Source organism: Chiloscyllium punctatum, chromosome 11 (assembly GCF_047496795.1).
Source record: "Chiloscyllium punctatum isolate Juve2018m chromosome 11, sChiPun1.3, whole genome shotgun sequence".
NCBI classification, from domain to species: Eukaryota; Metazoa; Chordata; class Chondrichthyes; order Orectolobiformes; family Hemiscylliidae; genus Chiloscyllium; species Chiloscyllium punctatum.
In genome coordinates, this window is record NC_092749.1 from 5,184,246 (window position 1) to 5,199,284 (window position 15,039).

The 15,039-nt window shown below is 46.3% G+C and overlaps 1 gene segment (V, D, J or C); it reads left to right on the forward strand.

Annotated features, from left to right (window-relative positions):
- Positions 1–1,886: 1,886 nt before the first annotated feature.
- Positions 1,887–4,444, forward strand: LOC140482640 (immunoglobulin lambda variable 5-39-like). The segment is given in 2 exon segments: positions 1,887–1,962; positions 4,092–4,444. Coding segments are annotated over 2 exon segments (429 nt in total).
- The last annotated feature ends 10,595 nt before the right edge of the window (positions 4,445–15,039 follow it).

Consider the following 15,039-nt stretch of genomic DNA (forward strand, 5'->3'; position numbering starts at 1 on the left):
TTCAGGATATGCAGCTTAACTTAAGGATTGCCCCCTGAAAATGTCACATTTATCCCAACTCTCTGCCATCGTTTAGTCAGTAAATCATCTGTCCTTACTACCCGCAACAAAGAGGACTCTATTCGTATTAAGTAGCTTAATGTGTGGTACATTATCAAAAACATTTTGTAAATTCAGATGCATTATCGACTGGATTCCCCCTTATCTATCCTGCTTCTCGCCTCATCAAAGTATTCCAATAAATGTGTCTGGCATTATTTATCCTTCATGACACCACGCTGGCTCTGCTGGATCATACGAGTCATTTCTAGATGGTCTGCTAATACCAACTTCACCATCACCATTATCATCATGACTGGAACCATTACTATTATTATTATTATTATTATTATTATTATTAATAATGTTGCTATCACTGGTGGTGAGCTGCCTTCTTGAATTGCTGCAGTTCATGTGTTGTAGGTAGATCCACAATCCCCTGAGAGGGGGAATTCCAGGATTTTGACCCAGTGACCATGAGGGATGACGGAACTCCACAGAAGCCAGTATCTCGTCACCAAGTTACTCTTTATTTACATGTGTAGAGTCCTTGACACTGATCCATCTCCCTCAGAGCCAGCTGTCAGAGTGATCATGTGATGATGCTGCTCCTTTAGCAAGATTTGTTGTCCTTGGATTTTTTTTCAGGGATGTTGTACAGTCTAGGCTTGGATGGGTTTTAGGGCCAGTTTCATTATCGCTAACAGTTACAGCCTCAAGCCAAAGGCTTTTACGTGGTAAAACATAAACACTAGTACAATGAAAGGGGAGTGGCCAGTTCGCCCAGCTCAGTTTGCTCTGGTTTGGTTTGGTTTTGGTTGTCTGGCTATTCACTAAAAGCAGTCAGGCAGTTGTAAAACCAGCTGGACCCAAAGAAGCAGCTCCATGCTTATCCTGTCTCTGACTTCTCTTCTGTAAGACCCTGCATTTGGTTTTACCTTCTGTGCCAAGAGGTCGTTATGGGGATTGTTGCAAATATTTGGAACAGCATCATTACGTTGGGATAATCTGTTGGGTGTTCAGTTAGGATAAGTTATTCTATATTCTGTATTCTGTTATCTTTTGTGTTTCATTTGGTAACCTTGCAAATAAATTCTGTTTTGTTTAAAACTACGTGGTTCCACCAACTGCATTCCTCCTGGAATATCCATGTTCTGCCTGCTTAAAACAACAAGCAAGGTTAGAGTCTGAGCCACTTTCTTGGAATGTTTTGAGGGGATCTGGCCTGGTCCATAGAAAACTGGGAGCTTTTTGCAGGATTTGTTCTATTGTTCCGATTTGGGATTAGGGTTGTTGGATTCGAAGGCAGCGAGTGGTAGGTGTTAGCGTCTTTTGTTCCAGGTGTTGAATTCAGTTGATTTAAACCGTGTTTGGGATAGCAATAGCTCTTTCAGTCACTAAGAGTTTCCTAGGTTTGGAAGAAGTGATGTTGAGGGTTTTAAAAAATGTGGCTAAGGCCAAGCTGCTGGAATTAGCAGACAAGCTGGGGTTGGAACTGTCTCCTTCTGTGAGGAAAGGAGAGATAATTACAGCAATAGTCCACCATTTACATTTGCTGGAAATGCCATCAGAATTTTAGGGATGGCTAAAATTTAATTGAAAATGAAACACTTTGAATACTGATTAAAAGCAGAGGAAATGAAAAAAGAACAAATCACTTTCCTGAACAAAAAGAAAAAGGGAGTGAAAGAGAGAGAAGACAGAGAAAAAGAGTGAAAAAGAGAGAGAAGAAGAGCAAGAGAGAGCGAGAGAAAAAGAGACAGAAAAGGAAAGAGAGGAAAGGAAAGGAAGAAAGAGAGGGAGTTTCAATTTAATTGGCACTTAGACGGGCAAGTCAGCTTTAACGGATGGAGCTGAAGGCTGAGGGTAAGCTGAGTGAGGAAGAGAGTGAGGATGAGCAAACCCATGGTAGCCAAAGTCCTGGTGAGAAATGTTTAAATATATTCAAGCATTGTCTAAATTTGATGGGAAGGACGTGGAAGCTTTTTTTCATCTCATTTGAAAAAGTGGCTAAACAAATGCGATGGCCAGTGACCATGTGGGTTGTGTTGATCCAAACAAAACTTGTTGTTAGAGCTAGTCAGGTATTTGCACCACCATCAGAGGAGCTATCTGGGGCATAAAAGGAGGTGAAGAAATCCATCTTAGATGCAGATGAGCTTGTGCCAGAAGCCTATAGGCAACATTTCAGGAATGTAAGGAGGGAACATGCAAACAAAGTAATTTTGAGAGGCGGATAAGGGCATTAAAAACAGAGCAAAAGTATGATTCTCTTAGAGAGACAGGTATTTTGGAGGAGGTTAAAAATTCACTTCCTGATGTTGTGAGAACTCATGTAGAAGAACAGTAAGTTAAAATGACAAGATTAGCAGCTGAAACAGTTGATGATTATGAGTTGGTTCATAAATCAAAGTTTTGCTTCCAAAATCAATTTTAATCCATGGGGGATATAGATTGGGGGAACGAGCAGTCCTCGGTTGGAAAGGGAAAGGTAGATCTTGGTGATGATCATAAGGATAACTTGCCAGAGGTTTAAAAGGAAATCCTTGAACAGGAAAGAGAAGTTAAAAAGCTTTAGTGTTTTCACTGAAATAAAATAGGCCACATGAAATCACAGTGTTGGTGAGTTAGGAAAAACACTGGGGAGCCAGATATAGGAAAACAGGATAAGCCAGTGACTTTTGTTGGAATGGTAATGGAAAACACAATGGAGGCTAAAAAGCTACATCAGAATGTACAAGCTGTCAGAGGTTGGTTAAGGAGGAAGTGCCAGATCTTCTTAAACCATATACCTGCGAAGGTAAAGTCTACCTGCATAGGTCAGGAGCAGCAGGTAAAGAGGTTATAATATTAAGAAACACAGGGTTGTCTCAATCTGTGGTTCTGAAAAATGAGGAGATGTGTACTTCTGATGGACTATTGCCAGAAAAGGTGCTCGAACCAGGAATTCAAGGGGAGACAAGAAGTGTTGAATTATGCAAAGTGAACCTTGAGTGCCCAGTGAAGAATAGAGAAGTCATGGAATGAACTGGACAAACTCTTAGTTCTAGGAATGCAATTTATCCTTGCTAATGATACAGCTGGGTCACAGGTAGGAGTGCTACCTATGGTGATTTGACAGACAGTGGAAGACACATACCCTGGGATTTTTCCTGACTATGTGGAAATGAGGTCACAAAGTCACCAGTTGAAACAGGGAGATCAAAGAGTACTAATAAGAAAGTTGAAGTGGAATGAGTAGAGACCCTGTTTGTTCAGATGATTGACACAAACCGAGAACAGATAGATGATAATGCAGACATCTTTAGCTCAGGTAGATTAACTGAGTTACTGCAGAAAGAGGAAAATTTACAGCAATTGTATCAAAAGGCATAAACAGAAAAAGATTCCAAATGTATCCCTAAATGTTATTAACTTAAAAACAATGTCTTAATGAGGATATGGAGACCATCTCAAGTCCAGGAGAAATGGGCAGAAGTTCATCAAGTCATTTTGCCAATGGCTTATCTGACCTGGTCCATAATAAGCAGAACCTCAGACATTCCTGTTCTTATCTGTCAGTCAGGGCTCCCTGATTGGACCGGGTTAACAGTCCCAATCAGGGAACTCATGTTCTATGGTACCTACCTGGCAGACCACATTACAGTCATTACAAAGAAACAATGGTATATTACAATGCAGGATAATGAGTGATTTGAAGGGAAACATGCAGTGGGCAGTGTTCCTTTATATCTGCTGCCCTTGTCCTTCTTAATGGAAATGAACATGAGTTTTGAAACTGCTGCAGAAAATGGTGATGCGTCCAAAATGCTGATCAGATTCTGGTGAGAATTGAGAAATATTATTTAACACACTGTTTATTTAATTATTTAATGTTTATGGAGTTTTTTTAAATCTGAATCAGTCACAGATTCATCACAATCGTTCAGTGTAACAACGTGTTCTCTATGTTTAACTGAAGGCTCCTACTATCCTGTCAGGTTGTTTCATTATGGCAGTATGGAGAATCTGTTCTTGTGGGAATAAACTGATTGTCATAATATTCTTTAAAGGTATCACTGGCCCAATCCTTCTCCAATCTCCGAGCCTGGAACATGTCACTGAGGGTCTCAATGCTCGGTTACAGTGCACCATGAGGAATACCACAGTGACACACCCCGATATTTACTGGTACCGACTGTCCCCAGAGCAAATTATGGAGCTGGTTTTAACACATCCAGGACGTGGGCCCACACAATGGAGCCCAGGATTCACTGAACGATTCCAGCCTTTCAGAGACTCCTCCAGTAACCGCTTCCTTCTGACCATCACAAACATGCAGCCCAGTGACACTGGAGTATATTACTACTCAGTGTGGGGTCATTTCTATGGGAGAGGAAGCCAGCTCAATGTCACCAGTAAGTAGAGTTTACATGACAATCTCCTCTTGCAATAACCTTGTGCCCAATGAATGAATTGGAGATCAGTTTACAATCAAGAAGATTGAGAAAGTGATGGACAGTGATCTCAGGAATGGATTCTCTGTGGGGAGGAAGCTGAGCTCAGGTTCAGCAATTTATTTAATTGTTTTGTGAGATGTGGGTGTCACTGGCTGGGCCAGCATTTATTGTCCATCCTTAATTGCCCTTGAGAAGGTGGTGCTAAGCTGCCTTCTTGAACCACTGCAGTGACCCATTGATTGTCATTCCTGGGTTTAGGTCGGGCTCCTGCACAATCTATTAAGACCCTGCTAAACGGTTCTTCAAAAGCTCTGATCGGGATTAAAGGTGAAGCTTTAATTGACAGTGGGGAATTCCCCAAGTCCTGACATGGACTCGCTCGTATCTTAAAATGTAACATCTTTATATAATCCTGACAAATAAAAATGTTTTAATATTTTAGAGTGCGGGCTCCTCATCCATGTATGACCTGCCATTGGAATTTCACGAGCTAGTTTGTAAAATTTCATTCTGGTCCTTAGATGGACAATTGTCCATTGCTCATCACTTGGATTTGGGATGGTTTCAATTTCCTCATTACTACTTTGTCTTTCAAACAATAACACTCATAGACTATTTCTGATTCAATTTCTGAGGATAAAAAATGAACAGAAATTGCTGGAAAATCTCAGCAAATCTGACAGCATCTGTGGGGAGAAATCAGAATTAATGTTGTGGGTCCAGCGACCATTGTACAGGATGAATGACAATGAAGAAAATGATGGTTTCTGTACAGAAGAAGAAAAGGTGGGAGGAGAGTGAGGATAAATGATAGATGGAGATAGAGTCCAGTGTGAGAGAAAAACTGTTGGACAGACAAAGGAGTGTGTTATTGTCAGTCTGGAGGAATGAGCAGCTGCTGATGGGAACAGTTAGTGGCTGACAATGGGTTGTGTGCAGTAGCTGCCTGAGTGATGACAAGGCCTGGTGTATGGGGAGGGAGAAAGCATCCCGGACGAGCTCCCCATCTGACACTTACATCTGTCCTTATGCTGCAGCAACAAACTTTTCAACTGTGTTCTTTGCTCATGAGACAGCTAGTTTACTCACCTATCCCACTCCTCAAGGTTACACCATCTGGATTTGATTCCTCACTCTGCGGGGCAGTAACTAACACCTGTTTCTCCAGTTCTTTCTCTCTAGTATAATACAGTTTCAACATGTTCACATGATATACCCAATACCTTTTTATTTTCAATTTGGCATCTTTATTAGTTCACATGACTCAACTTTTTCTCAATTTGATAGGAACTACTAAACCTGGTTTTGAAGGGATCCCCTACCACCAGTTACAATACTAACATATTATCCCCTCGAGAAAACATCCAAGTCTCAGAGTTTTTAATCTGCTACCTGCTTCGTTCTACACTGAGCCCTCTTTAGGTGCTGTTTAGCTAACTCACTGACCCAATCTAGACTCTCTCTCACCTCAGAATCTACAATAAAATATGCAATCTCAGTGTGAGATCTCTGACTTTGGTCCTGTCAATTTTTCTTTAATTAATTTCAAAGGGCTTCTCACTTCATGCTTGAATATTGACTCAAAGGGAGTGAACTGAGTAGACTCATTTGGGGCATCTTTAATGGCAAACACTATGAATGGGATACCTTTATCCCAAACATTTGGGTAATCCTGACAGTATGCTGTCAACAAGGTGTGATAACACCTTTCTAAAGCTCCCTGGGATTCAGGATGATACATACTGGATTTAAAGTGCAGTATGCCCAAGTATACCTCTTTAAATAGCCTAGCAGTAAAATTTGACCCTTGGTCTAACTGAATCTCTCTGGGTATCCCATACTGTGTGAAGAAAGCTATTAATTCCTCCTTTTGCCTTGATACTCTGTAATGGTTAGATTCCCTACAGTATGGAAACAGGCCCTTCAGCCCAACAAGTCCACCCCAACCCTTTGAAGAATAACCCACTCAGACCCATTCCCTACCCTATATTTACCCCTGACTAATGTATCTAACACTATGGGGAATTGTGCATCACCAATTCACTTGACCTGCACATCTTTGGATTGTGGAAGAAAACCGGAACATACAGAGGAAACCAATGCAGACATGGGGAGAATGTGCAAACTGCACACAGACAGTCGCCCAAGGCTGGAATCGAACCTGGGTCCCTGGAGCGGTGAGGCTACCGTGTTGCCCCAATAATGGAATTGCCTCTGGAAATCTGGTAGACACATCCATTACGGTTAACTATTACTCGTTCTCACTTTTAGTAGCAGGGGACTGACACAATCAATTACAACCTGCGCGAAAGTTTCTTCAAATGTGGGAATTGGCAACAAAGGGGTTGGTTTTATTACTGCCTGTGGCTTACCTACCATTTGCCACATATGACACATCGGCAAAAGTTAACCACATCCTTGTGCATTCCAGGCCAATAAAAATGCTTTTGTACCTTAGCCCGAGTCTTTCATACCCCTTGGTGACCTCCAACAGGTAGTTCATGTGCTACCCGTAACACTTCCTGTCTGTACGCTACCAGCAACACAATCTGGTGCACTTCAGCCCATTTCTCCTCTGCACTAACCTACCGTGATCTCTATTTCCACCTTAGGATTCTATCTTTCAGATTATAACCCTCTGGAATATTCTCTGCCTCCTTTTTGGAGTACACATCTACATGCATAAATTTTAACATCTTGTCATGTTGTTGTAAGTCCATTAGCCTTTCAGGACTAAACACTTCTGTCTGACTCTGCCTGTTCAGGTCTTTTCTGCACCATTACATCAAACAGGGTGCCTGCTAACTGAACCTCAACTCCTTCATCTTTACCTTTAGTTTTTGCTCCATGCTGTGAGTTATGATAGTGGGATCTGGTTACCATACAGTCTGGGAAAATACCAGGCTATTTCTTATTTAAATCTTCGGTTTCTTGACCCTCCTTGGGCTTCTCCACAACAAGAGTTGTCACTCCCATCTTGGATCCTGCCAAATAATTTCCAAGAACAAACTGATTTCCTGAAACTGACACTCTGTCAATCACTTCCACTGTAACTTCCCCCAGTCTTGGGTTGGCACTCTAACCTGATCTTACACAAGGGAACACTAAGTTTCTGTCCATCTATCCTACAAATTACCACGCTCCCGGGTACGAGATCAGAAAGAGTGCAAATTTGCTCATCTTTCACTAGCAGCAACTGGTTTGATCCTGTATGTCTCAAAATTATGGCTTCTTGTCCTCTCCCTGTTCTTTCTGAGTAAACTTTACCCACAGAGGTGAATTCTTTGTTGAGAGCAACCTCTGCCTAGGCTGTGCACTCTCCTGCAGCTCCTCAGCTCTTCTTGGGGTCTCCATTACTACCTTCACTAAAGCAGAAATTGATGATTGCAAATGCTGGAGGTTAGAGTCAAGAATTTGGTGCTGGAAAAGCACAGAAGGTCAGGCAGCATCTGAGGAGCTAGTGAATCAACATTTTGGACATTAGCTCTTCATCAGGGTTTATGCCCAAAGCATCAATTCTCCTGCTGCCCGGATGCTGCCTGACCTGCTGTGTCTTTCCAGCACTACATTTGCGTTTGGGTGGGGGGAGCAGATAGTGGAAGTGGATAGCAGAGGTGGAGCCTACAGGGAAGGTAAGTGTTTCTACAAAGATCCTACCTTCGCATCCCAGCGGCCTGATCAAGTTTGGGTGGCGGGAGCAGACAGCCGAAGAAGCTGAGCCTGCTGGGAAGGTAAGTTATTGTTTTTCAAGTGGGTGAGATCTAAGCCTGAGACCCGACACCATAGGGCTCCCCTCCCACACACCTCCTCTAACTTCAGTATGATTCTGTACACTCTGTAAATTTTTTTAGGTTTTCTTTTTTTTCTCTTCCTTGTTTAGTCCTGTGAGGGCTTTCAGATTAGCGGGGTATGGCTGTTACGGCTGTTGCATGTTCCTCCTGCAGAATGTGAAAATGGTGAGAGACACTATACATGTCTCTGTCAATCACATCTACGGGAAGTGCACCCAACTCCAGCTCCTTGAAAACCGAGTTAGAGAACAGGAGCTGGGGCTGGATGAACTGTGGATCATCCAGGAGGCTGAGGGAGAAATTGAGAGGATGGACAGGGAGGTAGTCACTCTCCAGACACAGGATAAACACAGTCAGGGGGAGGAAAGGAAACCAACAGACAGAGTAGGGATCTCCTGTGGCTGTTCCCTTCAGCAGTAAGTATACTGTTTTGGATATTGCTGGTGAGGACGCCCTACCAGGGGAAAGCCATAGTTGTCAGTTCTCTGGCACTGTGCCTGGCAGTGTGGCTCAGAAGGGAAGGGGCAGAATAGAAAAGCGCGAGTGGTAAGTGACTCAATAGTCAGACGGATTGACAGGAGATTTTGTGGTCAGGAACGGGACTCCCGGAAGGTATGTTTCCTCCCTGGTGCCAGGGCTGAAAATGTGTTGCTGGAAAAGCGCAGCAGGTCATGCAGCATCCAAGGAGCAGTAGAATTGACTGCATGAGCCCTTCTTCAGGAATGAGGAAAGTGTGTCCAGCAGGCTAAGATAAAAGGTAGGGAGGAGGGACTTGGGGGAGGGGCGTTGGAAATGCGATAGGTGGAAGGAGGTCAAGGGAGGGTGATAGGCCGGAGTGGGGGTGGGGGCAGAGAGGTCAGGAAGAAGATTGCAGGTTAGGAAGGCGGTGCTGAGTTCAAGGGATTTGACTGAGACAAGGTGGGGGGAGGGGAAATGAGGAAACTGGAGAAATCTGAGTTCATCCCTTGTGGTTGGAGGGTTCCTAGGCGGAAGATGAGGCGCTCTTCCTCCAACCGTCGTGTTGCTATGGTCTGGCGATGGAGGAGTCCAAGGACCTGCATATCCTTGGTGGAGTGGGAGGGAGAGTTGAAGTGTTGAGCCACGGGGTGGTTGGGTTGGTTGGTCCGGGTGTCCCAGAGGTGTTCTCTGAAACGTTCCGCAAGTAGGCGACCTGTCTCCCCAATATAGAGGGGGCCACATCGGGTGAAGCGGATGCAATAGATGATGTGTGTGGAGGTGCAGGTGAATTTGTGGCGGATATGGAAGGATCCCTTGGGGCCTTGGAGGGAAGTCAGGGGGGAGGTGTGGACACAAGTTTTGCATTTCTTGCGGTTGCAGGGGAAGGTGCCGGGAGTGGAGGCTGGGTTGGTGGCGGATGTGGACCTGACGAGGGAGTCATGGAGGGAGTGGTCTTTTCGGAACGCTGATAGGGGAGGGGAGGGAAATGTATCCCTGGTGGTGGGGTCCGTTTGGAGGTGGTGGAAATGACGGCAGATGATACACTGGACATGGAGGTTGGTGGGGTGGTAGGTGAGGACCAGTGGGGTTCTGTCCTGGTGATGGTTGGAGGGGCGGGGCTCAAGAGCAGAGGAGCGGGAAGTGGAGGAGATGCGGTGGAGGGCATCGTCGACCACGTCTGGGGGGAAATTGCGGTCTTTGAAGAAGGAGGCCATCTGGGTTGTACGGTATTGGAACTGGTCCTCCTGGGACCAGATGCGGCGGAGACGACGGAATTGGGAATATGGGATGGTGTTTTTACAGGGGGCAGGGTGGGAGGAGGTGTGGTCTAGGTCGCTGTGGGAGTCGGTCGGTTTATAGTAAATGTCCGTGTTGATTTGGTTGCCCGAGATAGAAATGGAAAGGACTAGGAAGGGGAGGGAGGAGTCTGAGACGGTTCAGGTGAATTTGAGGTCGGGATGGAAGGTGTTGGTAAAGTGGATGAACTGTTCAACCTCCTCGTGGGAGCACGAGGCAGTCATCGATGTAATGGAGGAAAAGGTGGGGGGTGGTGCCAGTGTAGCTGCGGAAGGTGGACTGTTCCACATATCCTACGAAAAGGCAGGCATAGCTGGGGCCCATGAGGGTGCCCATGGCTACTCCTTTGGTTTGGAGGAAGTGGGAGGATTGGAAAGAGAAGTTGTTGAGGGTGAGGACCAATTCAGTCAGTCGAAGGAGGGTGTCATTGGAAGGGTACTGGTTGGTACGACGGGAAAGCAAGAAGCGGAGGGATTTGAGTCCTTTGTAATGGGGGATGGAGATGTACAGGGACTGGATATCCATGGTGAAGATAAGCCATTGGGGACGGGGAAGCGAATAACATGGAGGAGGTGGAGGGCGTGGGTGGTGTCCCGAACATAGGTGGGGAGTTCTTGGACTAAGGGGAACAGGACCGTGTCGAGGTATGCAGAGATGAGTTCGGTGGGGCAGGAGCAGGCTGAGACAATGGGTCGGCCGGGGCAGACAGGTTTGTGGATTTTGGGCAGGAGGTAGAAACGGGCAGTGCGGGGTTGTGGGACCATGAGGTTTGACGCAGTGGATGGGAGATCCCCTGAGGTGATGAGGTTATGGATGGTCTGGGAGATGATGGTTTGGTGATGGGAGGTGGGGTCATGGTCAAGGGGGCAGTAGGAGGAGGTGTCCGCGAGCTGGCGTTTAGCCTCAGTGGTTTAAAGGTCGGTGCGCCAAACTACTACCGCGCCTCCCTTGTCTGCCGGTTTCATAGTGAGGTTGGGGTTGGAACGGAGGGAGTGGAGGGCTGCACGTTCCGAGGGTGAGAGGTTGAAGTGGGTGAGAGGGGTGGAGAGGTTGAAGGGGTTAATGTCACGGCGGCAATTAGCTATGAAGAGATTGAGGGCAGGTAAGAGGCCATCACGGGGTGTCCAGGTGGATGGGGTGTGTTGGAGGCGGGAGAAGGGGTTGTCAGAGGGTGGACGAGAATCCTGGTTGAAGAAGTAGGTGCGGAGGCAAAGGCGGCGGAAAAATTGTTTGATGTCTCGTCGCGTGTTGAACTCATTAATCTGGGAGTGTAGAGGAATGAAGTTGAGGCCTCTGCTGAGGACTGATCTTTCATCCACAGAGAGGGGTAGGTCTGGAGGGATGGTGAAATCACGGCAGGGCTGGGAGCTAGGACCTGGTGTGGGGCTGGAGCTGGGAGTGGGGGCGGGGTTGGGCATGGGGCGGGGATGGAGATCGGTGTGGGGGTGGGGACGGAGATTAGAGTGGGGGCGGGGTTAGGCATGGTGACAGAGATCGGCGTGGGGGCAGAGTTAGGCGTGGGGGCGGGGACGGAGATTGGCTTGGGGGCGGAGTTAGGTGTGGTGACTGAGATCAGCGTTGGGGGCGGGGATGGAGATCGGCGTGGGGGTGGTGTTAGGTGTGCGGGCGTAGATTGGCGTGGGGGTGGGGTTAGGCATGGTGCCGGTGATTGGCGTGGTGGCGGAATTAGGCGTGGTGCCGGAGATCGGCGTGGGGGCGGAGATGCATGCAGCATGGTGGTTATGCAGGTTAGTGACGTCACTGGAGCAGAAGTGGCTGCGGCGACGGCAACCCAGGGAGCGGAAGTGGCTGTGGCGATGACAGAAATGGTGTTATTCCCGATAGCCGTGGAGGCCGCGAATCTGTCGGCAACGGTCTTCCTGGTGATCGTGGAGGCGGTTGTCTGGGCGGCGATCGCGGAGGCTGCGAGGTCGGTGAGCATGGAAGTGACGGAAGTTGCTGCCGCGGGCGCTGTAGCGGCCGCGTGGTTAATGCCACCAGAGTGATTTTGGAGGTATCCCTGCTGCCGGCGTCCGGGATGTCACCGATCGTGTTGACAAGATTCTGAAGGAGGAGGGTGAGCAGCCAGAAATCGCTGTACATATTGGCACCAATGATATAGCCAGGAAAGGGATTGACAATCTGAAAATTGTCTACAGAGAGCTAGGTTGGAAGCTGAAGAGCAGGACAAGTAGAGTAGTAATCTTGGGTTTGCTACCGGTGCCACAAGACAGTGAGGTGAGGAACAGGCAGCAAGCGCAGCTTAACACGTGGCTATGAGGCTGGTGCAGGATGGAGGACTTCAGATACTTAGACCATTGGGATTCCTTCTGGGGAAGGTGGGACCTGTACATGAAGGACGGTTTGCACCTAAACTGGAGGGGCACAATTGTCCTGGGTGGGAGATTTGCTTGAATGGTTCCGGAGTATTTAAACTAGTTTGGCAGGTAAGTGGGAACCAGAGCCACATGTCTGAGAGAGGAGTAGTTGTAGATGGGGGAGTGATAGGATGTAGTGAATCTATCGGGAATGTTTTCCATGTAATGGAACAAAAAGATTGGTTAAAGTGTGTCTGCTTTAATGCAAGGAGTGTCAGAAATGAGAGGAAAGAACTTAGAGGATGGATCAGAACTTGGGGCGATGATTGTGATGATGTTGTGGCCATAATGGAGACGTGGGTTTCATAGAGGCAGGAAGGGTTGCTAGATTTTCCAGGGTTTAGAACAGGGAGGAAGGAAAAAGATGAGGGGGTGTAGCATTGTTAATCAGAAAGTGGATCACAGCTACAGAAAGAAAAGTTATCGAAGAAGGTTTGTCTACTGAGTCAGTATGGGTGGAAGTTAGGAACAGCAAAGGAACAGCCACCTCATTGGAGGTTTTCTACAGACCCCCTAATAGCAGTAGGGAAATTGAAGAGTTCATAAGCCCTCAATGCAGATGTAGCTGAGTTGTTATCATGGGTGACATCAACTTTCCAAGTTTTGATTGGAGCCTCTGTAGTGCTGATGGTTTGGATGGAGCCGATTTTGTCAGGTGTGTTCAGGAGGGTTTCCTTAATCGATGTGTAGACCGGCCGATGAGGAGAGAGGCCATTTTGGATTTGGTACTCAGCAATGAGCCAGGACAGCTGTCAGATCTCGCGGTAGGAGAACACTTTGGTGACAGTGACCACAACTGCCTCACATTTACCATAGCCTTGGAAAGGGAAAGGAGCAGTTGCCATGGGAAAATATTTTATTGGGGAAAAGGAAATTATGATGCTATCAGACAGGAGTTGGGAAGTACAGATTGGGAGCAATTGCTCCACAGAAATGGCACAATAGACATGTGGATACTGTTTCAGGAGCAGTTGTTGCGAGTGATGCACAAATTTGTTCCTCTGAAACAGGCAAGAAGGGTTAATATTAAGGAGCGTTGGATAATGAGAACAGAGGAGCTTCTCATCAAAAGGAAGAAGGCAGCTTGTGTAAGGTGGAGGAAGGAAGGCTCTAGCACAGGTTTAGTGGATTACAGGCTTACTAGCAAGGAGCGTAAAAATGGACTGAGGAGAGCCAGGAGGGGAGAAGAGAAAGGCTTGGAGGGAAGGATTAGGAAGAACCCAAGGTCATTTTGCACATATGTGAGGAATAAGAGAATGATCAGGGAGAAAGTAGGCTGTGTAAGGATAGCGTAGGGAACTTGTGCATGGAGTCTGAGCAGATAGAGGAAGCCCGAAATCAGTTTTTTGCTTTGTTTTTCACTAAGGAAAGGGACTGTGTTGTGAATGAGAACTTTGAGGAACCAGGAAACAGGCTTGAACACATCAAGATTGAGGAAGTTGACGTGCTGGAAATTTTGGCAAACATTAAGATTGGTATGTCCCCAGGGCCAGACCAGATTTATCCTAGGCTGCTCTGGGAAGTGAGAAATGAGTTTACTAAGTCCTGGCAAAGATCACTGCTTCCTCAATTTCCACTGGAGTCGTACCAGAGGATTGGAAGGAGGCGCATGTTGTTCCTCTTTTCAAGAAGGGGAATAGGGAAATCCCTAGCAATTACAGACCAGTCAGTCTTATATCTGTGGTCAGTTAGGTTTTGGAAAGAATTCTGAGGGATAGGATTTATGACTATTTGGAAAACCATAGCATGATTAAAGGCAGTCAGCATGGCTTTGTGAGGGGCAGGTCATGCCTCACAAATCTTATTGAGGTTTTTGAGGAGGTGACAAGACAGATTGACAAAGGTCGAGCAGTGGTTGTAGTGTATATGGACTTCAGCAAGGCATTTGATAGGGTTCCCCATGGTAGGCTCATTCATAAAGTCAGAAAGTATGGGATACAGGGAGATTGCTGTCTGATTTCAGAATTGGTTGATGGACAGAAGTCAGTAAGTGTAGGGAAATATTTGAACAGGAAATGACATCACCACAAACCCCAGGAACCCCATCCAGGACAAACATATAAATAGAAAGCAGGAAACAACAGCTTTGCTTCACTTGGAGGTCACCACTGATGATGTTACCTAGCTAGGTAATGAAATGTCTGAATATCAAACCTACAGCTCCGCGAGCAAAACTACACCCTAAACCTCAACCTGAGCTACAAACCTTGCAGTCAGTAATTGGTTGTAGATGGAAAGTATTCTGCCTGGAGGTCAGTGGTGAGTGGGGTCCCACAGGGCTCTGTTCTTGAGCCTCTAGTCTTTGTAGTTTTTGTAAATGACTTGGATGAGGAGGTTTAGGGGTGGGTTTGTAAGCTTGCTGTTGTCACCAAGGTTGAAGGTGCCATTGATAGTATCAAGGACTATTGCAGGTTGCAGCACAACATAGACAGGATGCAGAGCTGGGCTGAGAAATGGCAGATGGAGTTCAACCTGAATAAGTGTGAAGTGATGCATTTTGGAAGTTTGAACTTGAATGCTGAATATAGGATTAAAGACAGGAGTCTTGGCCATGTGGAGGAACAGTGGGATCTTGGTGTTCAAGTGTATAGATCCCTAAAGGTTGCCACCCAAGTGGATAGGAGAAAGTGAGAACTG